Genomic DNA, 27,175 nt, shown 5'->3' with positions numbered 1-27,175 from the left:
TGGTTGTGAGCCACCATGTGGTTGCTGGGATTTGAACTCTGGACCTTCGGAAGAGCAGTCGGGTGCTCTTACCCACTGAGCCATCTCACCAGCCCCGCTCCTGTCTTTAAACATCCCTTTTCTTTCTCTTCACCTCTAAAGTGCTATGACAAGACTCAGACCTAGGCAAGCCTCCCACTGCTGAGGGCTATCTCTGCCTTACTCCTGGCTCTCCTAAGATTTCCTCACGGACCACTTTGCCATCTGCCTTTGCTGCCTCCCCATGTCCCCCATGTCCCCCCTCACAACAGCAGACCTCTGCTTCCTCATCCACAGCTGTACCCCTGGTGCCGTGTGAACCTCCCTCCCCAAGTAGTTGTTGACTGAACGCTTAATAGACAAGTGCTTTGTAGTCACCAGGGAGGGTGAGTCTGTCTTCTGCTGCCTGTGGGCCTTGGTGGTTTATTTGTTTTGCACTAGAAGTGGGTGCTACTGTGTGAGGGACCTAGGAGTGACTCTGGACTGCCTAGCAGGAGAGACCACAGGCCCTGCGAGCTCAGTAGAGGCAGAGCCACATGGAGTGACCGAGGTGGAGCTGGGTTGAAGGATCTGTGTAAGTTCATACAGATGGCATAGAAGGCAGGGAAGATACCCCCACAGCCTGTGGAGGACACATGTGGGGAGGGGGAGGGGGAGGGAGAGGGGGAAGGGCACAAGTCATCAGGCAGAGTTGAGATGGCAGTGTGTAGGCAGAGTGGTGGGTGGGACAGAGCCCAGTGGATGCAGGCCTCCAGCTGTACCCTCAGCCTTCCCCATCTTCCCCCTGAGCTCCTCCTGTTCCCAGACTCCCTCCGTGCAGCCTGGTCCTCCCTGGTCCTCCCTGGCCATCCTCCCTGGCCATCCTACCTGGCTTGTCCTCCAGGAGCACAGGGTCAGTGGGCACGGATGGTTGTCCCAGACCAGCTGAGTTCATGGCCTGGACCCTGAACATGTATTGCTTTCCCGGTTGTAAGTCAGACACCTGGGGGTAGGAGAAGAAAGCCTGAGGACAGGAGAGCTGCACCCTTGAGGACACTGGCCGGAGCTGCTGGGAGCCCTCCTGGGCTGGGGCAGGCCAGGAAGTTGCCCTTTTCCTGGGATGCGGGCAGTTTTGTCTTTGTTTGGAGATAGGGCCTCTCTGTGCTGCCCAGGCTGGCCTGGAGCTCACCATTCTCTTGTCTTACCCTCCGCTCTACCGGGGCTGAAGGCCTGTATCGTTCTTGGCTTCTAGGTTCTGATTTTTGTTTTAAGACAGGATCTCTTGCAACTCAGGCTGACTTTGAACTTGCTATGCATCTGTGGCTGGCCTGGAACTCCCTGTTCTCTTGGCTCTGTTTCCCAAGTGCTGGGATTACAGGCGTGCACCACAATACCTATCAATTGGGTTTAGTTTTTTTCTTTTCTTTTTTCTCTTCTCTTCTTTCCCTTCCCTTCCTTTTTTCCCTTCCTTTCATTCTCTCTCTCTCTCTCTCCTTCTTCCTTTCCTTCTTCCTTCCTTCCTTTTTTTCCTTATTTTTAAGACAGGGTTTCCCTGTGTGGCCCTAGCTGTCCTGGGAACTCTATAGACCAGGCTGGTCTTGAACTCAGGAGACCCACTTGCCTCTGCCTCTCCGGTGCTGGGATTAAAGGCATGCACAGCCACTGCCCATCAGTTCCAGTCTTCTCTAGGGCTTTCTGCCTGGCTTTATCCTCTGGGCACTGATGCCCGGAACCCGATTAAACATAACCCACTGACTTCCCATCTAGAAGGCCCTCTCCCTTCCCGTATTCCCCACCTCACATATACCGTCTTCTCTTCAGAGGCTGAGGCCAACTCAGGTCACCTTCTGTGTTTCTTTCTGAGCCCTAAACAAGTTCTTTCCGTTCTTCCCTGCAGTGGTCCTGGGGATTGAACCGAGGCCCTCATGCATGCTAAGCAAATACTCTATCACTGAGTTACATTCTTTTTTTTTTTTTTTNTGGCCTCGAACTCAGAAATCCGCCTGCCTCTGCCTCCCGAGTGCTGGGATTAAAGGCGTACGCCACCACGCCCAGCTTGAGTTACATTCTTAACTTTAAAGAAAAAAAAAATGGCTGGATGTGATGGTGCATACCTTTAGTCCTAGTACAGAGGCACAGATCTCTATGAGTTCGAGGCCAGCCTGGTCAACATATAAGTTCCAGGCCAGCTAGAGCTATACAGCAAAATCCCGACTCAAAATCAATTAATTAAATTCATTAAATTTTGGAGGCAGTCTCATGCAGGCCAGAGCTGTAGTCAGGGATGATCTTGAACTCCTAACCCTTCTGCCTCGACCTCCTGGGTGCTGAGATTGCCTGTGTGCACCACCATGCATGGCTTACATGGTACTGGGGGGTGTCAAATGCAGCGCCCTGGCATTCTAGGTGAGCAGTGTATTATCTGAGCCACATCCTCAGCTCTCAAATTTTATTTTGAATCAGGTTCTCAATAAATTGCGCAGGCTGGCCTTGGGGTTGTGCTGCAGCTAAGGCAGGCTGTGAATTTTCCTTTCTGCTTTAGCCTTCCAGGAAGCTTGGGTTAAAGTCTGCACTGCCCAGTGTGGCTCCTTAATGCATCTTGGTGGAGTCTCTCCTGTCCATGTCCCAGCTGTGCTTTGATGGGAACTCTATTTCTCTACCCCTTTGGTTTAGCTCAACAGTTCCCTTGAAGGTGTCTCTGCTCCCCGGACCTTTCTTTACCTCTGCCAGTCCGACTGGGCCTAAATCCTCCAGTGGTCTTCAGAGTCAATTTCAAGGTCTGATGCTTACAACCTAAAGTCTCCCAAGGCACCTGAGCCTCTGGTCTCTTACTCCGGTATAAATGACCTTCACCCTGCGGTTCTCCAGGGTCCTGGGCCTCTGCCCTTGCTGAGGTCTCTGCCTAGACCACCCCACCCCACTTCCTTCTTGGTCTGACTTCATTCCAACTCTGGCTTCCTTATTCAGCAGTGGCCTATGCGAGGATGCCAGGGAGTGGCTCCGGCTTCTCTTCCCGGGGCTCCCAGAATCCCTCCCGATCCCTCTCTGTTATAGCGTTTAACATCAAATGGTGTCACCTGTTACAAACGCCCATGGCATGTTTAGCTTAAAAGGTCTGGGAGCCGCTCCAGATCTGGCACTAAGCAGGTGTTAAGAAGTGGGCAGTGAGTTACTGAGTGGCAGCCAAGCATCCCAAGGTGGGAACCAGGGCCAAGTTACTGAGGCCATCTGCCCTGGTCTGGGCCAGCACTCATGAAAGAGCAAGGGCCATGCATTGGCTGTGTCTGCTGTGGGGAGACTGGCCCCCAGTATGTCAAACTTCTACCAACTTATTGATTTCACCTTATATCTACATGTCTGTGTCTGGCAGGCCTACAGCATCTAAACATTTCAGCTTCAAAGCCACGGTGTGATAGACACATTTGCCTTTCCCTGTGCTGTGCGTCATAAGGAACTTCTTTTCTTGGTGTTTGCTATTACAGTTGTCTTCCAATCAATTAACTGCCCAGCCAGAGAGAAACAATTAACCTAATGTTAATTTTATTAATGACTCATCGGCTATCAATTAACTCTGATTTATTGATTTACTTATTTTTGGTTTTTGAGACAGGGTTTCTCTGTATAGCCCTGGCTGTCCTTGAATTCATTCTCTAGGCCAGGCTGGCCTCAAACTCACAGAGCTCCTCCTGCCTTTGCCTCCCCTCCTGTGTGCTGGGATCAAAGTCTTATGCCACTACCGCTTGGCATGATTGTATTTAATATAGGGTTTCATGTAGCCCAGTTTAGTCTCAAACTTGCTATGTAGCCTAGGCTAACCTTGAACGTGTGTGTGTGTGTGTGTGTGTGTGTGTGTATGTGTGTGTGCGCGGTTTGAGGCAGGGTTTATTTGTGTAGTTTTGCCTGTCCTGAAGCTTCTCTGTAAACCTGGCTGGCCCAGAACTCACAGAGATTCTCCTGCCTCTGCCTCCCCAAATGCTGGTCATAGGGATGGTTAAAGGGATGTACCACCATAGCCCAGCNGAGCTTGAACAAGATTTATTTATTTATTTTATGTATATGAGTACATTGTAGCTGGACAGATGGTTGTGAGCCACCATGTGGTTGCTGGGAATTGAACTCAGGACCTCTGGAAGAGCAGTTAGTGCTCTTAACCGCTGAGTCATCTCTCCAGCCCCAAGCTTGAACTCTTAATCCTCCTGCCTCATCTCTCAAGTGCTGGCATTACAAGTATTTGCTACCACGCCCGGCTTAGTATCACTTTTTTTTTTTTTTTTTTTGGTTTTTTCGAGACAGGGTTTCTCTGTATAGCCCTGGCTGTCCTGGAACTCACTCTGTAGACCAGGCTGGCCTCGAACTCAGAAATCCGCCTGCCTTCCAAGTGCTGGGATTAAAGGCGTGTGCCACCACCACCACTGCCTGGCAGTATCACTTTTGGACAACCCCAGTTTAATACGTCCTCAGGGAAGTCAAGATCATATGAATGTGAACTTGACCTGACATGCGCAGTCTGTTCCCCATTTCCTGCTTCTGATTCCTTTAGGTTGCTACAGCATCCCCCTAACCAGCAAATAGCAAAATGAATTACAGCCGCCGCGCTCAGCTTGGCGTCTCTTCTGCAGTTTACAAGTGCATTCATTAGAAAGTGCACTACAATGAGAGGAATGGCCTGTCAATGAGCTACGTGACAAACAGATGATTTCAAGCCATCAGATTATGAATGTCCACATCTATTTATCTTAATATAATTCTATCTCTCCTGTGTTCCTTCCACGTGCCCTGTTTATTGATCTCACTTTCTATCTACACTTGTGTCTAGAAGACCTAAATATCACGTCTATTTATTATAGAAATGAATTATTATTATTTTGAGACAGATTGGCCTTAAACTTACTATGTAGCCTCCCCCTCCTCAGAACTGGGGTTACAGGAATGCCCCTCCACACCCAGCTTCTACATCCTGAAGCTAAACTTTCCCCAGTCCTCCTAACTGTCTCAGGTAGCCTTAACTTCATCTGGAGAAAATTCAAGTTTTTGTTTTTTTAAAAGATAATTTTATGTGCATGTGTGTTTTGCCTGTACGTATCTCTGTGCACCTCCTGTGCATGTCTGATGCCCATGGGGGCAGAAATGGGTGTCAGATGCCCTGGAACTAGAGTTAGAGGGTTGTGAGCTGCCATGTGGGTGCTAAGAATCAAACCTGGGTTCTCTGCAAGAGGAGCCTGAACGCTTAACTGTCAATCTCACCCGCCTCCCCCCCCCCCACTGTTTTCTGATTATAAGAGAAACAAGGTGTTGGTTGGGAGCAGTCAGAAACAATGTAGCAGTAAGGATGAAGCCTTCCCTGGCATCTCCTCCGCCCACAGTTCCCTCCCAGGGAGGACCCGGGGCAGCATTGGCTTTTGGAGACCTGGCACGTGCCAGATTCTTTTTGCTACTGTGTTATTTTCCTGTTGGGAGTCCTCAATCTGCCTTCTCTTCTCACAGGACTTTTGTGGAAACCTAAAGGACAAACCTTCCTGCCTCTGGGGGGAAGACCAGCTTGCTGCAGGAAATATGTCCCAGTGTCCTCCGAGCTGCAGGAGGTGAAATGAATTCTCTTCCCAGACCTATCCTTGTAGATTGGCCTTAAGCAGAGGAAGCCCCCACAGACTGTAGGTCACATGAGCAGACATTACGTGTATTCTTGTGTGACACTGTGATATGACAATCTACCCCGGGCTACTGAAATTTTAGAATTTGCTTCTTATTAAAACCCAGGAACATAAACTGAATAGATACCTGTCTGTAATCTCAGTCTGAGCTTTAACTCTTATTACTAAATGAATTAAAAAGCATATATGCATGTATGCTTATTCACATGTAATCATATGACATGGTAGATACACACTACCTAAGCATACCATCATGGTTTATTTTTCATCCTACATGTGATATATGTTTTCACATCAATCAATATATACACATTGACCATATCATCACCTCTCCTGCAGTGTCTTGTTGGGCTCCACAGAAGGACGCACTATGAATTAGTTCAGCATGGAAACCCCCCAGTGACAGACATTACGTCACTTCCACGGCTGCAGTTATAAAGAGTGCACACCACTGACTTTGGACCTCTGCATACATGCCTTGTTATTTCCCTTTGGCTTCAATCACAGAAGCAGATTTTGGGGGAGGGGGTCAAAAGATACGTATGTCTAAATGCTTCTATACCTGGCTGTTTCTCGGGTGAGTTTTTAGGGAAGTATCTGCCCAGTGTGGAGTGGGTATTGCCACCAACCAGTCAAACCTTCTACCATATGACCCTGGGCAAGTCTCTCTCTCGGGTCCTCTGCTGCTATCAAGTGAAGAAGTGCCTGCTGAGAATGGTTTCTGTTTGCCTGCTGTGTGCTTCTGCCAAATGCAGTGTTAGGGAGGACAGAAGGGCAGGGACTCACCCTGAGGTGGGTGTCAGAGGTGGCATCTGGGGTGACGGGCTTCCACTCCTCAGAGCCTTTCTCCTGGAAGCTGACATGGTAGCCTGTGACTGGCCCGGCTCCAATATACAGTGGGGGCTCCCACTGCAGCATCACAGAGGTGGCCTGTATCTCAGACACCCTCACATCATATGGGGGACCTGTTGGGGATGAAATATCAACATAGATGTGGATTTTTTTCAGCCAAGCAACAACTAGCCAACTATCCATCTACCTGGTCTGCTTTCTAGCCAGCCAGCTCAGCAGTCAGTGTACAAGCTGGGCAGATTGTCAGCCAACACTAAGTCTGGAAGTACCCTCTTTGGGTGTATGGGATGAGGCCAGCTTTGGTTTCACAATATTTGACCTTGGGCCTGAAGTTTGGTTAACTGTTTAAAATATGCTCAGCATCACCTCCTCCCAGAAGCCCCCTCCCCGCCCCCGCCCTTCTCCATGCCTCATCTGAGACAGCATGAACACTCCCAGATGTTTGCCACTTCGAAGTCAAGGATGGAGGCTGAGGTCATGACCTCCAGAGCCAGACTGCCAGGGTCATGTCCCAGCTCCACCCTTTCCAGTGATGGGGACTTGGGGACTCTGTATTCCTGTCTCCTGATTCTAAAGTGAGGCAACAATGATTCTTATTATATGGTGTTGTAGAGAGCAACGGGAAGACCATCCACAGAATGCACCCACACAGCAAATACCCAGTTGACGTTAGCTGTTTGCAATTGCAACCCAGCTTGCAAAACCCAGGACATCCCCTATGCTAGCAAATGCTCCACCACCACGGAGCTATTCCCAGCATTTGGGGAAGGTTCTCTGTGGAACACAGAATGCAGACAAACCAAGTGGTATGACAGCAGAGACTGTTTCTTCCTAGGAGAGCTAAGAGGCTCATTTGTGAGAGAGCCAGTAATGTCACAGGAGCAGTGTTCAGAGTGGCGGACTCTCCATGTTGGGTTTGGGGGTGGTGAATTGAAAGACCTGGACAAGCCAGGAACTGACTGTTCTCATAGTGTGACCTTGGTGGTGGTGGTGGGGGTCAATGAAATATCTGGCCAGAAAGAGTTCAGATGGTGTCAAGGTTGGGGACAACCGTGCTGTGGTTAGGGACAGGCAGGCTTAAGATAGTCTGTGTCAAGGTTTACAGGGTCAGCCTGTGCAGAATGTGAGGTCAGATAGTCTGTGTCAAGATTTACAGGGTCAGCCTGTGCAGAATGTGAGGTCTGGGCCAGGCGGAATGTCTAGGGTGGGCAGTGGCATTCGTGTTGTTGGTGTGGTGAGGAAGGGTGGGGACAAGTCTGGGTATTGGCTCTCAGGCTCTTACCTGGCTCTGGCATTGTCCACTCTTTGCATTCAAACAGACTGCTGGGTGCCGACAGCTCGCCAATACCTGCCCAGTTCACGGCCCGGGCTCGGAACTCATAGAAGTGGCCTTCATGAAGGTTGGTGACCTGTAGAGGTGGAAAGTTAGACTGTGCAAACTGGGGCTGGGGAAGAGAGATGGGGTGCACTGTGGCAGTGAGCCAGCCAGAGCAGAAGACCCATGGGAGTTTCCAATATGGCTGTTCCAGGGGCCACTGGGTGGCAGAGCTTGGGGACCCAGAGGCAGCTTGTAGAGCAGTAGCAATGGAGGCTGAGCCCATTGTCCGGCCTCACCTTGCACACGCGGCTTGGGATGGGTTGATGGTTGACTGGGTGCCAGTCTGACTCCACTGAATCATGCTGGTCCACGAAGTAGCCCAGGATCTTGCCGCCTCCGCGTCGCTTGGGGGGTTTCCATCCAATGACCATTTCATTCTTTCCACAGTTTAGGAGTGCGAAGTCATATGGGGCCGATGGAGTGGCTGGAGGAGGCAAGGGCTGAGGAGAGGGCTCCCTGGGGTGGCTGAACTGGGCAGTGGGGCCCCAGGGAGCCTCCCCTGTGGGTGCCCACCCAGACCTAGGAGTCTTCTCTGAGCCAGAAGTGTCTTGCTCCCTTAAAGGGTCAGAGTCTCACCTCTGAGCCTGGGGGCCTTCCCACTGCCTAGAGAGGCCCAGGATCAGTGTACACAATGGCTTCAGGCCACTGTCCCTTTCTCCTTGAATGAAAAGGTGAGCAGAAAGCTCCAGTTCCCTTGATAGAGGATTGAAATCAGACCTTCCAAGGCATGGCCTTGGCTCCTGCCCAGACCTGACTTCCCTGAGCATTGCAGGTGGGTGCTGCCCCAGACTCACCTAGCGCTTGCTTGACCCTGACTGGCTGTGTTGCAGCTGAACTCTCACCAACCCCAGCCTCGCTGACCGACCTGATGCAAAAGTCATACTCCTTCCCAGTCCTCAGCCCTGGGACTGTAAACCTGGGAGAGAAAAGTTCAAAGGTCAGGGGCCTCCAAATAGCTGACAATATCTGGATCACCTTGTAGGATAAATGGTTGCCAGTGGGACAGGAGTAGAAGGTTCTAGGCTAAAAACATTGCCCCAGTACATAGTGACATATGGAATGGCACACGGGGGATGTTGTCCCTCGGGTTGTAAAGAATGCCCACACTTCTAGACTCTCTCACCCACATGCAAAGATGAGAGTCTGGGGGATGGGCACTCTTGGTAAAGTGTGTGCCACACGTGCCTGAGGAAATGAGTTTGGTTCCTAGCACCAACACAAAAGTGGAGTGTGGTTGTGTGTATGTATAACTTCTGCTCGGAGTGTATGTGCAAGGGCAGAGACAGGATCCCTACGGTTCACCATCCATCCAGCCGAGTCAAGTAGTGAACTCCAGGTTCATTGAGAGACCCTGCCTCAAAGAATTAGATAAGATTCGGAACAAACAGAGAACTCAACCTGATCACCTAAGTTGGGTTTCTGGGATTCACATGGTAGAAAGAGAGAACTAATCCCCACAGGCTCTGATCTCAACGTGTACCCAGGTTAATAAATAAACATAATTAAAATGGGCTAGGGAGATGGTTCACTGGGTAAAGGAATTGCAGAGCAGCCTGAGGACATGAACTTGGTGCTTCAGCAGCCACAGAGAGCCAGACGTGGTAGTCTGAAATCCTAGTACTCCGAAACAGGATGGGGAGCAAGGTAGGAGAATCGCCCAGGGCTCACAGGTCAGCTAGCCTGGTGCACACAGCAGTGAGCATGAGAGCTAGCCTGGTGTACACAGCAGTGAACAAGAGACCCTGTGTCAAATGAGTTGGAAGATGAGGACCGACATTAAAGGTTGTCCTCTGACCTTCAAATGTGCAGGGTGGCATGTGCACACACACATTCACGCACACATAAACATGTGCATGTATGAGCACACACACATACACAGATTGACTGTGGAAGACATCTGATGTTAACCTCTGGCCTTCACACTCATGTGCACAAACCTACCCGAATATGCATGCACACATGAACACACACACATGCACACACACATGCACACATACACACCCTACATGCACACACACAGGCATACACACACATACACACACACACACACACACACACACACGCACATGCACAGAGCTTACAGCAGTAGCACTGCCTTACTTGGTGTCCTGGATGGGCTTGTTGTTTACAGTCTGCCACTCCGATGCTCCGGCCTCTCGGGAGTAGATGTAATAACCCAGGAGCTCTGAGCCACCATCCACGGGCTCCCAGGCAAGGGAGACAGAGGTTTGAGTGTTTCGGAAAGCTTGAACTTGAGCTGGAGGAGGGAGAGTTGCTGGAAACAGAGGGGCAGATGGAGGACACTGAGTTATGGCTCCAATGGGGGAGGAGGGGGAGGAGGACGAGCATGGGGGATTTGGGAGGACTTTCACAGCAGTCGAGGCAGTGGCTAGATTCCAGACCTGTACAGGGGCTTTGAGTGTGTCTGACATCACTCTCCTGTCCTGCAAGCCATCTTACTTCCTAACTGAATCTCTAAGGTCTTCTACATTAATCTTCATGGTCAATTAATTGCTCTCTCAACCTCTTCCTCTTCTGTTCCCCTCCCTCCCTCCCACTTACCCTTTACCAGTTCAGACAGCCTTTCCCTAGTCCTTAATATCAATCTTAAAAACAAAAACCCAAGCAACTTCATTTTTTATTGTTTTTATTTTTTTGTTTTTTTGAGACAGGGTTTCTCTGTATAGCCCTGGCTGTCCTGGAACTCACTTTGTAGACCAGGCTGGCTTCGAACTCAGAAATCCGCCTGTCTCTGCCTCCCAAGTGCTGGGGTTAAAGGCGTGTGCCACCGCCACCACCACCGTCTGGCTACAATTTGATTTTCTTTTCTTAAAACTTCTGTACTGATTTTTATGATTCCCAACGACCAAGTTGCTTGAGTTGGGACTTCTGTGATTTGCTAAATGGATGGACAGATGTTTGTTTGTATGTATATGAAGGTATACACGCTTATATGGTAGATGAATGAATGGCTCTGTGTGTGTGTATGCATATATGGATGTGTATGTGCTTGTATGGGGTGGGTGAGTATGTGTGTGTGTGTGTGTGTGTGTGTGTGTGCATGTATTCAGGGTGGGTGAATGGGTGGAAGCTCAGATGGATGGATGAATGGATGGATGTATGTATGGATGAATAGAAGTTGATGTCCCTGGTGCTCACTATCGTGACCCCCACAGGAGGAGCCATGAGGAGAGGCGCATTTTCTCTTGGCCTCCTTCCTCTTTTATTCTTTCTTCTCTTCCTTCTTTATTTCTCTCTCTCTCTCCAGTAAAATCTACTTTTGTAATACAAAGAAATGCCTTTTATTTTTTTCTCTCCCTTCTCAACTTTCCTTCTTCTCTTGAATTGTATCAGTGTCCTGTCCTGGTCTAGCTGCTGCGGGCATCTAATCACAGCCCATTCCTTGGTGAGGCCCGTAATCTAAGTGAAGTGTTGATGAGACCAGGATCAAAGGAAAATACCAACTGCCCCCTAACCCATTCATATGTGCCACGGATATAGACTGCAGTGCTTTGAGTGGGAATGGCCCTCATAGGCTTACACACACACACACACACACACACACACACACACACACACACACACACACACACACACACACACACACACACACACACGGAGTGGAATTGTTTGAGAAGGATTACAAGGATCGGGAGGTGTGGTTTTGTTGGAGGAGGTGTGTCATTGGGGGTGGTCTTGGAAGTTTTGAGAGCCCATGCCAGGCCCAGTCTCTTTCCAGCATCATGTCTGCCTGTGTGCTGCCATGCTCCCTGCCATGATGATAATGGACTAACCTCTGAAGCTGTAAACCAGCTCCCAATTGAATGATTTCTTTTGTAAGAGTTTTCTTGGTTATGGTATTTCTTCACAGCAGTAGATCAGTGACTGACACATACATATGTATAATTTACATACAAACACATATGGTTTATATATGTTTGTATGTAATATGTGTGTGTGTGTGCGCGTGCATGCGTGTGTGCAAATCCAGGGCTCTGATGTTCTCTCCAGGCAAGACCTGCAGCCACCAGACTTTCCTGGGACAGCTTTTCAAGGGATGATGGCTGCTCCAGGGAGCCTCAGATATGAGCTCCTCAAAGAATAGAGAACCTCGGAATCCAGAGGCTTTAGAAGAAGAGAAAGGCCTTGAGAAATTAGGGCAGGATCAAAAGTTGGGGGGCGAGTTGCCAGGGCCCCCAGAAGGGTGAGCTTGGCAAGAGAGGACACTCAGTCTGCCTGAAGAGCCAGTTCTCACATGGACTGGGAGTAGGACCCTGCGTAGGAAGTCCACCCATTTAAGAGGCTCAGCAGAGACCTTAGGACTGAGGGTCCCTCGCTCACACTCAGCGCCTGTGCTAAGCTCAGCTGGACTCTGCCATCTATGAACCATTCATCTGGGGAAAACGCCCATCCCTCCCCAAGCCTGCTGCCCAGAGAATCACGATTTCAAAACGCTATAGCCTAGAGGTTATGTTGCTTTTCAACTGCAGTGGCAGGGAAGCAGGCAAGGCCCCTCCCTGAAGCCTGAGTTCCAAGCCCAGGTTGGATGGTCTCTGTCTTCCATGGGGCAGTGTTACTTGGTACCTGGCTTGCCCTTCAGGGCGACAGGCTCGCTGGGCTCTGAGGGATCACTCATGCCGTACTGGTTCAAGGCTCTCACTCTGAAGACATACGATTTCCCCTTCTCTAAGTCCAGGAGGGCGAATCTTGGGGACTTGATGGGTGTTTCCGTGCTGATGGCCTCCCAGGTTCCACTACCGATGACGGACTAAGGAGCAAGAGAGCCTGGAGTTGGCTTAGTGGCTGCTGGAGCCCAGCTGAGGGCTGGGCCCCACCCCTGCAGACTTCTAGAGCAGCTGTCTGCAGCTTGGATGGCCCCTGGGCACCTGATTTCTCCTCTGTCTTCTTCCTCAACCTCCCCCCTCTGATGCCTGCTGAGCCCCTCCCCTAAGGCATGGCCAACACTAACTGGGTTCCACGGTGGCTCACACAGGGCTAATGGCGCTCATACTTGTAGTCACCTGGGCCCAAACCCTTAGAACGGGAGGCCCAAATCTATGCATTAGCCACAAACCTAGTTGACTTCAAAACATATTCAGAGCCTGATTCTAATTCATTACTTCCCACTTCCCACCACACCCTTGCTCCAGGCCAGCTTCTCTAGTTGCCTGGATGGCTTAACTTGTATAATTGACCCCTGATGTTTTAACTTTATTTTTTTAAACTTTTCTTTCCTTCTCTTCCTTTTCCCTTTCCTGCCTCTTTGCTATCTTTTTTTTTTAATTAAGAAATATATTTATTTTACAATTGTGTGTGTGTGTGTGTGTGTGTGTGTATGTGTGTGAGAGAGTATCCAGAGGCCAGAAGGGGGCATCCAATCTCTTCAATCTGCAGTGACAGGTGTTTGCTAGGTGTTGGATTCTGAACTCTGGTCGTCTGAAGAACTGCTGAGCTGTATCTCCAATTCCTTTTTTTTTTTTTTTTTTTTGAGGCAGGGTCTCATATAGTCCAGGCTGGCCTAAAACTCAGCTGAGGCTGGCCTTGAACTCTTGATCCTCCTGCCTCTCCCTTCTAAGTGCTGAGATTACAGGCATGCACCACCATGCCTCCCTCTGGCCTTTTCTTCACTAGCTGTCAGAGAGACCTTTTCTATCCACAAACCGCTCGCTCTCTGCTCCCATGCCCTTCCGACCTGTTACCTAGCCCATCCCTGTGACTTGCATCCCCTCTGGCCTCTATCTACCACATTACTTTCCTTTATCCACCACATTAGTCTTGGGTTTTCATTTTGCCCTCCAGCAGCCCAGGTCCTATCTCTCTGGGCCTTTGTACTTTGCTGAAGTCTGTACCAGGAATGTTCTAGAATGTTCTTGGCTCCTTACTTCCTATAGGGTCTTACTAAGAACTGGGAAGGCCTCCAGTCATACCTTAGACTTCAGAAGCCTCCCATTTTACGTCTTATTCCTTGGCACCCCACCCAACAATAAACTCTTGGCCTCATTATTTATTTATTCATTTTTTTACAGTCTCAGATTGTTTCTCAGCTCCCCCCGCCCCCCACCTCCACCATATCCCCGGGGCCAGGGTGGGTCTCTGCCCATGGGAGAATGAGTGACTCAGGCAATGAATTCTCAGGAAAGCCTTGCAGGGTGGATGGTAATTTCCACACCAGGGAGGGAGCGTAGGTGCTGAGATTTTATTTGCTGACATGCCTGAACTCACCCACCAAGCAAGATTTGGACAGGGCATGTAAACTCGGATGTGAGCAGTACTAGCTCAGCTTACTCTGCTACATCAGTGGCCCAGAAGGCAACTGCTCCCAAGCCTCTGGGAAGATGGAGGGTCAATAGCCATAGTGCGGACCCTCTGACTCTGCCTCCCTGGCTCTTCCCCAAGGAACACATGGCTGTCATGGCTAAGAACACACACACACACACACACACACACACACACACACACACACTCACCACAGGCTTCAGTGAACGCTATCACGCACCTCCTGGGTGCTGGCCTCTGCTCTCTGCACATTCAGGCGACACATGCATCTGATATTGTTATTAGGTGTACTGTACCAGAGGAGAAACTGAGGCACAGAAGGGTGAACACAAACCATTTGCTCACATTTGCTCAAGGCCATCCTGTGACTGACTAGCAGAGGCAGGCTTTGAGCCCAGATCAGCTCCTACTCCAACAGCCCAGAAAACAAATCTCTTTTGTGCATATGTTTGTGTGGGACTAGCATGTGGGCATGTGTGTAAGTGTGTGTGTGTGTGTGTGTGTGTGCAGCCAGATGTTGACACTCTTCCTCATTTGTTTTCTACCTTATTTTTTGAGACAACCTCTTGCTGAACTCGAGTGTATTCACTGGCTAGACTGACTGGCCAGCAAGCCCTGGGACAAATCCTTCTAAATGCACTCACCAGGTTACAGTAGCCCACTGCCATGCCTGGCTTTTTACGTGGATGCCAGGGTCCAACAGTAAATATTTTAACTATCTTCCCAGCTCCACAAATTTTCAATTATCTCCAGTCCTCTTAGGCCAGAGAATTAAGAGCGGCCCTCTCTGGATTATCAGAGATTGTGATTCCTCCCTAGACATTTTGAATTTATGGATTCAGTTAAGTCCTTATGACTTAAGTCTACTAATCCTGCCTTCAGGGAGGGGAGTGAGCTGCTGTTACCAGCCCTGTACCATACACACAGCCCTGGCTATGTGTGGTACTCTCCCCTCACCCCCTCTGTCCCGGGCAGACTTCCCAGTCTAGGATGGAGGAGTCACCGCAGAGGTTAGGAAATAGGCTCAGACTCAGTACTGAATCCCATCAATGCTGTCCTCTGATTGGCCTTGTCAGCTTCCTCCTCCTTCAGTCTCTCCTGCTCTGCCTCTGTCCCAAGTGAGTATCACTTCCTAGAACTAGACATGCCCCGCACCCCTGTCTGAGAAATAAAAGCCTCACTTCCCACCCAATATGGCCTTGAGTGCCGTCCCCTAAGTGTGACACTATGCCATTGACCTGGAGGTAGGAAGGTGTCGGGAAACCAGTGGATTCCATTATTGTTACAATTGTCTGACCCTAGGGTGCATTATTTGTGAGTATCTAAACTTTCACCATAAAAAGGCCATGTAGTCCATCCTCCTGCCTCAGAGTAAGGCTTTGCTCAGGCCCTTCCAGGCAGCAAACTCCCATCTCTGAAGACCCCCTAGGCTGTTCCTGGGGTTCTCCACATTGTGCGTCTCCTCCACAGAGTCTATTCTGGGGGTCTGTTTTCTCATTCCCATCTGTACCTTTTCCAGAGTGTAAGTCAGCGGGGCTCTGCCCTGGGGGCGTGGCTCCTCCCAGCTCAGAACCGCATAGGCTTCTCTGATCTCGCTGGCGTGGACATTGGTTGGGGCTGAGGGAATGGTCACAGCATCTGGAACGAAGCGTCAATCAAGGGAGAGCTGAGTGGGCCCTCAAAGGCCTTCAAAGACCCCTAATCTCAGCCCTGCATTCCACAGATGGTGCTAGGAACTTGGGATGGTGGGGAAGGGAGGGAGATTGTCCTAACTCATCCAGCAAACCTACACAGAGATGGAACCAGACTCCAGTCCTCGGAGACCTTGCCCAGGGCTCTTCCCTGGAAGCCATTTATTCCACAGAAAAGCACAGCCAGGCAGTCAACAGGACATGCCCCCCTATCCCTTATGCTTGTTTCCCTCTGGCTAGACCCTCCTATACCCTGAATACGAATAGCTCCCTGTCCTGCAAGTTCCAGAACTGTGCAGAAGCCGGCTCCAGGGGCGGAGCCAGGGAAGCTCACACATACCTTCGAAATCATTTTTGCTGATGGTGATCTTACTGCCCAGGTCATAGGGAATCTCTAGGAGGCAGGATGGAGCACAGAGGATGCAGTCAGGAGTCAGCAAGTCACATCAGGCTCTGTATCCTGCCTGGTCCTGCTTGGCCTGGAAGCCCCAGCCATACTAGGTATGGGCCTTTTGGGTCTAGCTTTCTTGGAGTCCAAAGTGGGCCCTGTCACTTGTGGCAGATGGAGACAGACACATGGGGCTATGTGCTTAGACATCATGGAGTTGGGGCAAACCCAAGCAAGTGGCCTCCAAGGGCTGGGGGAACTGTGTCTCCAACACCCCCAGACATGGGGCCTTTGAGGGCACCTCAAGTAGCAGCTCTGGGGCTGGAGAGATGGCTCAGTGATTAAGAGCACTGGTTGCTCTTCCACAGGTCCTGAGTTCAATTCCCAGCAACCACATGGTGGCTTACAATCATCTCCAATAGGATCTGATGCCCTCTTCTGGCGTGTGTCTGATGATAGCTATAGTGTACTCATATAAATAAATAAACCTTTTAAAAAAAAGTAGCTCTGATTGGAGTTTGGATGGGTGTCTGCTAGGAATGGGTCTAGTGTCTTCCACCAGACTAGCTGTTTCTTCCTTCTCTGAGGAGGGGTTCCCAAAGACAGGACTGTGCCTCCTCCATCAGATTAAGGAAACTTAAGAGTAAGACTGTGAGTTCTCATCACACTAGGGCTAGGTATTGTCTTTTCTGCCTGAGACTAGGGCTTTCTGGAGGTTGGCTTGGGAGTAGTGTTAGACTGTCAACTTGATTTATAATCACCATGGCAACAAACCTCTGAGTGTCTGTGAGGGAGTCAAACGAAATGGAAAGACCCCTCCTAAGCATGTGCCACACCATTCTCTGGGCTGGGGTCCTGGACTTAGTAAAAAGAAGAAGCTGAGATGGCCAGTGGTGGTCATGCCTCTCTGTGGGCGGGTGCCTGGGCTCACAGCTCTTCTGCTGTGATGGACTGAACCCCCAAACTGGAGCCCAAACAAGTACTCCCATTCTTAGGTTTTTCTGTTAGGTGCTTTGCCACAGCAGTTACAAGGGGAAACCAGGCCACCTCTTCCTGACTGAGGCAGTCCTTTCTGAGTGCCCTGCCTGAGTCCCTACAGTGTCCCCTCAGGATCTCACCCGTATTCTTCTGGACTGCATCATAGTCACCCGTGACAACTGCTTCTGAGGCCTTGGAAGGGAGACTGGTGCCGGCTTTGCTGATGGCGCGCACTCGGAACCGATAGCTCTGCCCTTCAACGAGGCCTTGGATCGGGCACCGGCAGGTTCCCCCGGGGGCCTTAAGGCAGGGCACCCACTCCTCCGAATCACCCTGGCACCTGTGGAAATAGACCTTGGCTTTCATCTCTTCTCAGTCTGTTTCCCGTGCCCAACCGCAGCTGCCTTGTGACCCTGGGAGTCCTCTCTCACTTAGAAGCCTTGCTCCAGCCCAGGCCTCGAGGCCCTTCACCGTCTCCTGCCACCACACTGATTGGAAGAGCTTGCTGTGTCTCTGACACCATGACGGGATCTTCACCCCTCCTCACATTTTTTTCTCACTTGCCCTTGCCAATCACTCCACAATGGGGTGTTGTAGAGAGAATATCTCGTGTATTGTATGGATGTATCACCTGTCAATTAAAAAGCCAATGGCCTATGGCTTAGGCAGGAAGGATTCAGGGATAAAGCCAGGAAAGAGCCACTGGGAATATGTAAGGAGACAGATGAATGGTACCTGAGCACAGGTATCCAGCCTCGTGGCGGAATGTAGGCTAGAGTAAATAAATGGGTTATGGTTCTAGTTGGAGAAGAGCCTAACTATATGGCCAAGGTATTTGTGACTATATTGTGAATCTGAGTCTTCTTTCTAGGAGCACGGGGCTGGGAGGAGGACGCAGACCCTAACTTCTACAGGGCATGCAAGCTCAGAGAGCTCCGAAACTGAGTGGAGACCCAGGAACACACACAGAGATCACTGGGCCCTCTACTCTTAGGCCTGGTTTTCTTGCTAGCTCCAGCCTCAGTGTTTATAGCATGTGAAGGCAGTAGTGAATTCTGTCTCTCCGCCCACCCTTCCCCACTCTTAGCGTGTCCCTCTCTGGCGTCTGACCTAGCCACCAAATGTACAGGTGCCCAGGCTTCAAAGTACTTAATGGTTTGTCCCAGAATTCTAGGCATCAATGTGAAAGAGATTTGAAAACCTGGACATCTTTGTACTATTCCCAACCTGTTCCTTCCTTACAGATGGGCCCTTGCCCTGTCCTGAGAAACATGGATGAATGTGGGGGGGCGGGGTAAATGTGGATGCTGAAGGGCCTCACCCCCAATTGGTTTTTGATCTATCAATAAAGATGCCAGTGGCCAATGGCTAGGTGGAAAGAAAAAGGCAGGACTTCCTGTAGGTAGGAGAGAGGAAGAGAATCAAGATACTTGGGAGAGAGAGATGGAACGAACTTAAAGCTGCAGGGGAGATCTTCCAAAATGTAGGCAGGAAAGGAAAGCAGCCCACGGAAGGGCAGCCTGAAAACATATTGGGCAGCAAGACCAATGGGCTCAGAAGGAAACTGAGCAGCAAAATTAAAGGTAGATTTGGGAGCTGTGTAGCCAGGGGTACTGGAGGGAAGGGCACGCTAGCCGTGGGAGGCTTAGAAGTGCCCAGCCATTGAGTTAAAAGCTTATTAAAAGCAAAGTAATGTGTGTATGGATTTCATCTACAGATCCAAGATAGCTCTGGGGTGGGTGCGTGCCTGCAACTCGCTGGGAGCTCAAAGTGGTGTAGACAAAACTACCTGCTACAGATGAGAGTCCTGACACGAAGCTTGCTTTTTCTATCCCTTGTGCCCCACCCTCCCATAAGCTGTTAGTCAGTACCCCGCCCAAGGGGCTCTGTCACGCCAGAATACAACTCACATCTCAATGGAATAGCCAATGATGGTGCTGCCCCGGGTGTCGCTGGGCGGGACCCAGGTCAGGGTCAGGCAGTCTCTATGCACATTCAGACACCGGACGTTTAGTGGGGAGCCTGGGGCTCCTGGCTTCTCAGCTGCAGCATCTGAACCCAGGAAAAGAAGGGGTTCGTCCTCAGCCCGAGGCCATTTGTCTGTCCCCCCAACTTGTCTGATCTCCTCTTCCCTTGAGTCCTCCAGGGTCTCCGTTCTGACTTGGAGGGCCAGTGCCATGGGACTAAGCTGGCCCCCACCAGACAGCAGCAACTAGGATGGGCAACAGTGCCTGTTTTACACCAAGCACCTGGGACGGGCAGCAATATGTATTGGGTGCCTGTTTTACACCAAGCACCTGAACAGTTGACATAATTAGTCTGTGAGCTCCAGAGCGAACTCCATTCTGGGGGTGGGAAGCTGAGTCTCACAAAGGTACAGCCACATGTTCAAGGGTACCCAGCTCACAGAGTGACCATGCCAGAGGCCTTATGTAGACAGGGTCAAGACGCTAGACATCAATAGCAAGGAGGGCCTTCCAACACTGTACAGAGCCCTCCTTCCTGGTCCCTGCCACTCCTGGTCCCCACCACATCTCCTCTTGGAGATTGTGGAGACTTGGCTGTGTCCTTTGGATCCACAGGATGCTATTGTAGGGACCCTTAGAGACCAACCTGACATCTTCATAGTAGAGGTACCCAAGTTCCAAGAGGGTAGGAGCCTTGGATGGAGTGGTCACCTTACCTCTTATAAAGACATAGGCGCTCTGCTCCTGCGGCCCAAAGGGTGAGGAGACTCGGATTGTGTAGAACCCCTCGTCCTCTTTGTAGGCACAGGACACCTTCACGGAGGCCTGGCGGTCTGCGTAGAGTATCTGCCTGCGTGTTGAAGACCTCAGTAGCCTGCCTGTGGACGGGAAGAGGGTCCAGTGTGAGCTCACGGGCGATCCTGGCCTCAGCCAAGAGCTCATAGAGCTCTTCCCTTGAGTCCTCCAGGGTCTCCGTTCTGACCTGGAGGGCCAGTGCCATGGGACTAAGCTGGCCCCCACCAGACAGCAGCATCTAGGATGGGCAACAGTGCCTGTTTTACACCAAGCACCGGGGTCTTCTTTGGAGACCCCGGAAGGCTCACGGGAGGCCTGTGTGGCTGAAGGCTGAGGCTCAGGGGTGGGGTGGAGGTGGGTATTGAGGACTATCAGGGATCTGTCCACGTGGGCTCTAAACTCTCCTCTGAGAGATCCGAAGGACAGCATCAGGGCTCAGTGAGGGTGGGGTTGAAGGAGAGAGCAATGGTTTAGGAAGGTGGTTAGCAGGCAAGGAGCTAGGAGGGCTGTGGCAAAGAGAAGGAGCCTGCGTGAGGTACAGAAACTCAGCGACGAGGCTCGGGGGATGGAAGTAGTGATTTTTTTTTTTTTGAGCTAAAGTCTCAAGTAGCCTATGTGTCCCTCTGACTTCTGCTCCTCTAGCCTCTGACTCCTGAGTGCTGGGAATGACAGACAGATGCTTTCACGCCTCACTTACGTGGTCCTGGGGATAGAACCAGGCTTCCTCTCTGATAGATAGGCAAGCACTCTAGCCACGCAGGAAGTGGGTCTTACTGAGAGATGAGAACTCAGAAAAGGGCCAGGGTCTCACATGGTGAGGAGGGCAGAGGGGACAGAGGTCAGTGGAGAGACTCAGGTCCCCGAGCAGGACCTTGAGTGGCGCTCTGGGAGCGGCTTTGCCCTGAGCTGCCTTGGAGAAGAGAAACTTGCTCCTTCTCCCTCCCTGTCAGCACTCTGTTATGAGTGATAGACAGGTTTGAGAAAACACATCCCTCTTGTGATTGCAGCTGTCCCTCAGGCTCCCCCACTCTGCCCTGCCCAGCAGGTGCCACCTTCCTGGGCTCAAGGCAAGGGCACGGGGAGGGTGGCTGCGCTCCTTGCCTTTAGGTTTCAGGCCTGGCCACAGTCAGGCTCTGAGGGCCAGCTGCCCTCTGCTCTCACAGAGTAGCCTGATCTAGCCCTTTGCCCGGGCCACCCAGGAGCTCTTTATTCTGAACATGTGTTGGGGGGGGCGTGGCGTGGCTGACCTCTGGAGTGGGGATGCATGTTGCCCCTGGATTGGGAAGGATCAGGGCTCTGCCTCAGAAGGCCCATGGGCTCACCATCTCTGTACCACTGGATTCTCTGCTCAGCTTCTAATACATCGTCTGAGAACAAACAGGTCAGGGAGAAAGGCTCTTTCTCTTGGGCAAAGATTGGCTTCAACACCGATGTAAACTCCGCGCTGGGGCCGAACATAGATCCTGGGTGGGGACAGAAACATGAGATCAAGGTCTTTTGAGACAGCAGACTGTCTTGAGTCTAAATGGGAGTAAGGACTCTTCTGGGCTGTCCCCATTCCTCTGGGTCAGGGTTCAGTTTGTTGTTTGTTTTTTTGAGACAGGGTTTCTCTCTGTAGCCCTGGCTGTCCTGGAACTCTCTTTATAGACCAGGCTGGCCTCGAATTCACAGAGTTCTAGCTACCTCTGCCTCCTGAGTGCTGGGATTAAAGGTGTGCACCACCATGGCTGTTGATTTATAGTTCTTATAGGTACATCAGTAGGGAAAAATGCCCTGGGGTGGGATGGGGGAACCAGGAAATCAACATGTCAGTTGGAGATCAGCACCTGTGACAGTCTTCCATCAAAGGATAGGCTTTGAGGGCAATGATGACTCTCCCGAGAAGAGCGGTGGTGGTGGGGGGATCCCACATACCCCGCACCCATCCCCAGCCCACTCACGTTTAAAGATCTCCGAGTCAAAGCCAGCATCTTTCCCCAGGTAAGCTGCCAAGGTAAGACAAATGTAGCTGGAGACATCTCAGACCCCACAATCCTCCTACATTTGGGGATATGATCGTGGGTGTGGGTTTGAGTTCTGACTTGTCAGTGGCCCCTGAAGCAGCTCTGGGGAAACCCTTTTACGTTGCTGTCCCTCAGTTTCTTCCTCAGCAAAATGGGAGCTGTGATCGCTCCTCAATGGTGTGGGTTGTGAACAAATTGGGTTTCATGCATAAAGCCCCTAGTCAGTGTCCAGCACACAGTAGGTGCTTCATAAATGCTGATTTTCCTCTTCTGTCTGAACTTGCTGATGGGATCATACACTACCCTCAAAGGGGATAATCCTGGCCAGAGACTCTGGAGGTATCATCACTGATAGGGTTAGCTGGAGGTTCATAGTGAAGTGGACATGACCCCCCAGAGCCAGCTACAAGCAGCTGCCCCCAGCTTAATTCTGCCAACTCTCACAGATGGAGAAACTGAGGCCGAGTGGCCCAGGCAAGCCCCAGTAGCCTGTGATGTGCTTCTAGCCCCCAGCATGAGGTCTGGAAGTGGTACAGGTAGGTTCCAGGGGATACACAGAGCTGGTGGGAGACTCAGTATTAGAATCTGGAGCCCTGCCTCTGAGCACAGGAGCATGTATAGAGACCCCCATGTCACCATGGAGACAGACAGAGGGCAGCAGTAGTGTCTGTGAGCTCATGCCTTCAGTAGGGATCTTTGAATTGCTGGCCTTGATGGAGGGAGGGAAGGGCAGAGGTATGGAAGGAGGGAGGGAGGCTGGATAGGGAGACACAGTGTATGACCTTGTGTTTCACTCTGGGCACAGCCTATGGGGCAGCTCAAATGTCTACACGGAGAACCTGGCTGGGTGACAGGGACAGCTGCCTCCCAGGAGCTATCTCAGGAATGCACAGACCGTAGAGGACTGCAAAGGACAGTCTAACAAGATTGTGACAGGCAAGGAGGGCAGGGCTGGACAGCTGCCCTGGTTGGGCAGGGGGGAGAGGGAGAGAGACAGAGAGCAAGAGTGAGAGCGTGAGAGAGAGAAAGAGAGACACAGAGAGACAGAGACAGAGATTTAGAGAATCAGAGACAAAGAGACAGAGAGAGACAGAGAGAAATAGAGGTAGAGAAAGAGAGACACAGAGAATATACTACTTAGGGCCTCTCACTCAAAAGCCCTGGAAAGCCAGGTATGGCATTCACAGAGGAACAAAAGACAACATCCTCTCCCAAGAGCGGCACATCACACTTATCTGGACCATTACACTGAACAGCCGTGAACATCAGAGAAGGGCTCAGGGCTCCATTGTAGAGTAAACCACACCTCTAAGAGATTAGGGCGTGGTTTCCAGGCCCTCCACAGCAGCTAAGGCAGAGCCAGGATGGGAACCCAGGTCTGGCTGAAGCCTGGCTATCTAACATGCTGTAAGCGGTGACATTTGAATGTTCAGGGAGCAACCTCTAGGAGCGATGAGTCCGGTAGGAAAATACACAGGAGAAAGCCAAGAGGGACAGTGGAAGGGGGTGAGGAAGACGCATCCTTTGTCTTTGCTCCTGGCTCGCCCTCTTGGAGGCCCTCATCCGGATGGCTCTAACAAGCTATGGAGACGGGCTGTCAAGGTCACCTGGGACAGTTGGCTAGGTTCTTTCTGGTGGTCTGTCAGGGGGCAGTGAGGCCTGAAACCCAGTCTGTTCTGTCCTCCTCTTATAGGACAGACCCCTTCCTGATCCATTTACATATGACACAAAAAGTTTAGTGACTGACCCATGCCTGTTATGACCCTGGGGACAGAGCTAAGTTCAAGGCTAGCGTAGGACAGAGACGGACTGTATATACTGGATGCATAATGAGTGCTGAGGGGTCAGGGAATCCCCATTTCTCCTCCTGGTGGCTCTCCACACACTCTCTGGGGACAGAGCTTCCTGCTTATGCCATCAACTCATCTAGTTGGCCTTGCTAGTCTGAGAGAGGAGGCTCTCTCAGTGCAAAGGCCTCTAGGTCCCCAGTCTCAGCTCATGTGCCATCTTAGGTTCATGGCTGTCTGCTAGCCATGGGCTTGTGGGGCCTGGCCTGTTGGGGATGGAGGACTTACTGCGGATGAGGACTTTGGCAAAGGAAGAGGCCTGGCCGTAGGCGTTCTTCACCAGCACAGTGTAGGTGGCCGAGTCCTCCACCGTGCACCTAAAAAGGAGGGAGGGGAACCCCACAGGATGCTAGGCTCCATGAGGAACACATCCCTCGCTGGGTGGCTCCTCGAGGAACTCCTCCCCAGACCCCCCGGCCTTCCCCCCTAACATGGGGAAGACCCAGGACTGTGTGTCTTTGGGCTGGTCACTAGATTTCTATGAAACACTAGGGATATGACATCGGCCTACACCAGCTCAAGGGAAAGGGCTTTGAAAACATCATGTACCACCCTGCCTTGTTATTACCGACTGTAGAAGATCAGAGAGATGGAGCGATTCTCCCAGAGTCACATAGCTACTGAAGTTCAACCCAGTGGTCTGCGCCTCTTTCCAGGCACTGCCTGCCTCCTGCCCTATTGACATCTCCAAGTCAAAAACCATGAACAGATTTCTTTCCTCTGAGGCCTAGTGCCAGTCCGTGCCAGTCCATGCCAGAGTCAGGCATAATGCCCAGATCTTCTGCTTCAGGCCTGGGTCTCACCACCAGCCAGAACAGCCCCGTGTATGCCCCAAAAGAAGCTTGACTGGTTCCCATCCAGGGTACCCCGATGGAGTAGGTGAGAGGAGGCGCCTCTCTTGCTCCATCAGCAAGCCAAGAGCCTCCCTGGTGCCCTGTGTCCCCTGGCACCTCAGGCAAGAGCTCTCTTGCTGGATCCCCAAGCTTTGCCCTGGTCCCTTAGGCCTTCTGAGGATGGCGAAACCCGGGTACCAGAGCCCAGGGTTAGCCTCAGTGGTGTCATGGGGGGGGGGGGGATGGGCCAGGCTCTGTCTGTGCTTTACCTCCTGATCTCCAGGGTCAGCAGCCCGTAGTTGTTGGTGATACGGTACTTGCCGGCTGGAAAGAGGCGGGGATCGATCCGGATGTCGTTCTTGTACCTGTGGAGACACAGTAGCTGTGGTGACTTGGGGGACATACACAGACGAGGATTTCAGCCTCAGCAATGTGCTGCTCTTCATTTGGCTACACTCCTGGTGGGACTTCCACTGCCAGCCTCAGTTGTCCTCACTTGGAAAATGGGAGCACACAGGGCTGGCCCTGAACACGGGGTTACCTCTGAAGGGCTGCTTTGCCCCTGAGGGTAACTCTGCCTTGGTCCTGATCACTGTAGCTGCTCAAAGATCCATTCCAGTCTGCGGTAGCTGACTCCCAGGGCACACCAGACACAAGGCCTTGAACTTGGACTCCTCTTTGAGGTGCCTGTACCAATGAAAGCTCCAAACCTCTTTCTATAACTCCCAGGGTGATGCTTATAATCACTGCTATTTATTTATTGAAGTTTTGAGATTGGGTCTCAGGTAGCCCAGGCTAGCCTTGATTTAGAAACATAGCCAAGGATGACCACAAACCGCTAATACTCCTGCCTCCGTCTCTCAAGTGCTAGGGTCACAAATGTGCAGCTACCAAGCCTAGTTGTTGCTGCTTCCTCTTTCTCTCCTCTTCCCCGCTTTCCCTGTCCTCCTCCATCCCCCTTCCCCAGCTCTTTCTCCATCTTCTTTGGAGACAGGGTGTCAGTGTGTTAGCTCACATGAGCCTTGGATTTGAGATCCTGGGGGCTCAGCCTCTTGAATGCTGGGGTTACAGGCATGCACCTCCACATCTGGTTTTCTGTCCCTAATTTTAGCTCTCAATTAGATCACCCCAGGGAACTTAAATTTTTCTTTCCCTGGAGCTGGGGTGCAGGCTGGCGTGGGACATTTGCCTAGCATGCATGAGACCCGGGGTTGTCTCAACAACATCGGAGGCTTTTTATTATGGTGTACAGAGTTGGGACACAAGCCTTGTGGGGCCTGTGTCAGAGAGCACACATTGCTCTGCCATATCAGGTCCCTCCAACCCAGTGGTTCTCAACCTGTGGGTGGAGACCCCTTTGAGAATCAAATGACCCTTTCACAGGGATTGCCTAGGACCATCGGAAAACACAGATACTTACGTTACAATTCATACAGAAACAAAGCTACAGTTATGATGAAGTAGCAATGACAATGATTTTATAGGTGGGGGTCACCAGGACATGAGGTAAAGGGTCACAGCGTTAGGGAAGTTGGGGAACCACTGTTCTAATTCTAAAGAAACAGGATTTACCCTGGAGCCTCCCAACAGACTGCCTGTCTCCTTGCCCTCTCTTTGGGAGGTGTGGTCGTATGACAATGGTCAACAGCAAGTGGGGACAGGAGCCACATGGCCGCTGCTGACCCACTTTCCATCAGTTTGACCTGTGGCTGTGTCACTGTGTCCTGTGGCTGGAAGAAGGCTCAGATGCTGTGGGCAGAGCTGCCAGGGGCCAGTGCTCTGTCTGGACACGCCCTGTGTCCCAGTAAACTTAGGACTTCTGGGTATAGAACCTGTACATTGGTGTTGGGTGGATGGGTGTGTGTGTGTGTGTGTCTCAGGGGTGAATTCAGTGAATTCAGAAATACCTCTTCGGGCTCTAGCACAGCTGGTTGAGGTTGAAAAGGAAGGTGTCCTTCTTGCAGATAGAGGGCGCTCCAGCCTCAGGACCAGCCTTTCTTGGACCTGGGCTGTCTCTCGGGTGCCCTATTTATCCCCATGGCCATGGAACAGAGGCACATCCACTCTGTCCCCATTTAGGAAAGGGGCCCAGCTAAGTCTCCTGTGGGGAGGGCAGTGCTTAATCTGGGCACACATCTCTCCAGGCTCTGAGGGCCAGGCCCCTAGCCCACACCTGTCAGAAACATTCCAGACACCTCAGGCTGTCCAGGCCCTGCCGACCTCTCAAGGCGCAGCAGCTGCCAGGCCCTAAGCCTCATCCTGCCTGCCCCTCCAGCCAGAGAGGCCTCAGGAAAGTGACTTACTATCTGCCTACATTTTCCATTGTTCTTTGAGATAGCGTCTCACTGGGCAGCCCAGATCAGTCTCAGACTTGTATCCTTCCTGCCTCAGCCTCCGGAAGCCAGAAATCACAGGCCTATGCCTCTATGGTTAATCTCCTAGGATATATTGATATTCTATTCCTTCTATCTATCTGTCTGCCAGCCTGTCTATCTATCTACTTTTTTTTTTTTTTGTTT

General features: G+C 51.2%; 1 protein-coding gene across 1 annotated transcript in view; it reads right to left on the bottom strand.

Annotated features, from left to right (window-relative positions):
* The window catches only part of Myom3 (myomesin 3), a 52,073-nt gene that overhangs the window by 18,690 nt on the left and 6,208 nt on the right, over nt 1–27,175 (bottom strand). The window contains exons 5-20 of the mRNA XM_021161113.2: nt 24,926–25,021; nt 24,052–24,140; nt 21,914–21,958; nt 21,296–21,436; nt 19,895–20,056; nt 19,122–19,263; nt 17,352–17,551; nt 16,186–16,239; nt 15,665–15,792; nt 12,463–12,646; nt 9,979–10,153; nt 8,673–8,794; nt 8,115–8,302; nt 7,783–7,909; nt 6,435–6,613; nt 886–1,000 (exon numbers count right to left, since the gene is read on the bottom strand). Of these exons, the coding sequence (XP_021016772.1) occupies nt 886–1,000; nt 6,435–6,613; nt 7,783–7,909; nt 8,115–8,302; nt 8,673–8,794; nt 9,979–10,153; nt 12,463–12,646; nt 15,665–15,792; nt 16,186–16,239; nt 17,352–17,551; nt 19,122–19,263; nt 19,895–20,056; nt 21,296–21,436; nt 21,914–21,958; nt 24,052–24,140; nt 24,926–25,021 (2,147 nt within the window). The remainder of the gene's footprint in view (nt 1–885; nt 1,001–6,434; nt 6,614–7,782; nt 7,910–8,114; nt 8,303–8,672; nt 8,795–9,978; nt 10,154–12,462; nt 12,647–15,664; nt 15,793–16,185; nt 16,240–17,351; nt 17,552–19,121; nt 19,264–19,894; nt 20,057–21,295; nt 21,437–21,913; nt 21,959–24,051; nt 24,141–24,925; nt 25,022–27,175) is intronic.

The sequence above is a fragment of the Mus caroli genome, chromosome 4 (assembly GCF_900094665.2).
Source record: "Mus caroli chromosome 4, CAROLI_EIJ_v1.1, whole genome shotgun sequence".
Taxonomy (NCBI): Eukaryota; Metazoa; Chordata; class Mammalia; order Rodentia; family Muridae; genus Mus; species Mus caroli.
Note: the sequence above shows the minus strand (reverse complement) of the source record. Positions and strands in the feature narration are given on the sequence as shown.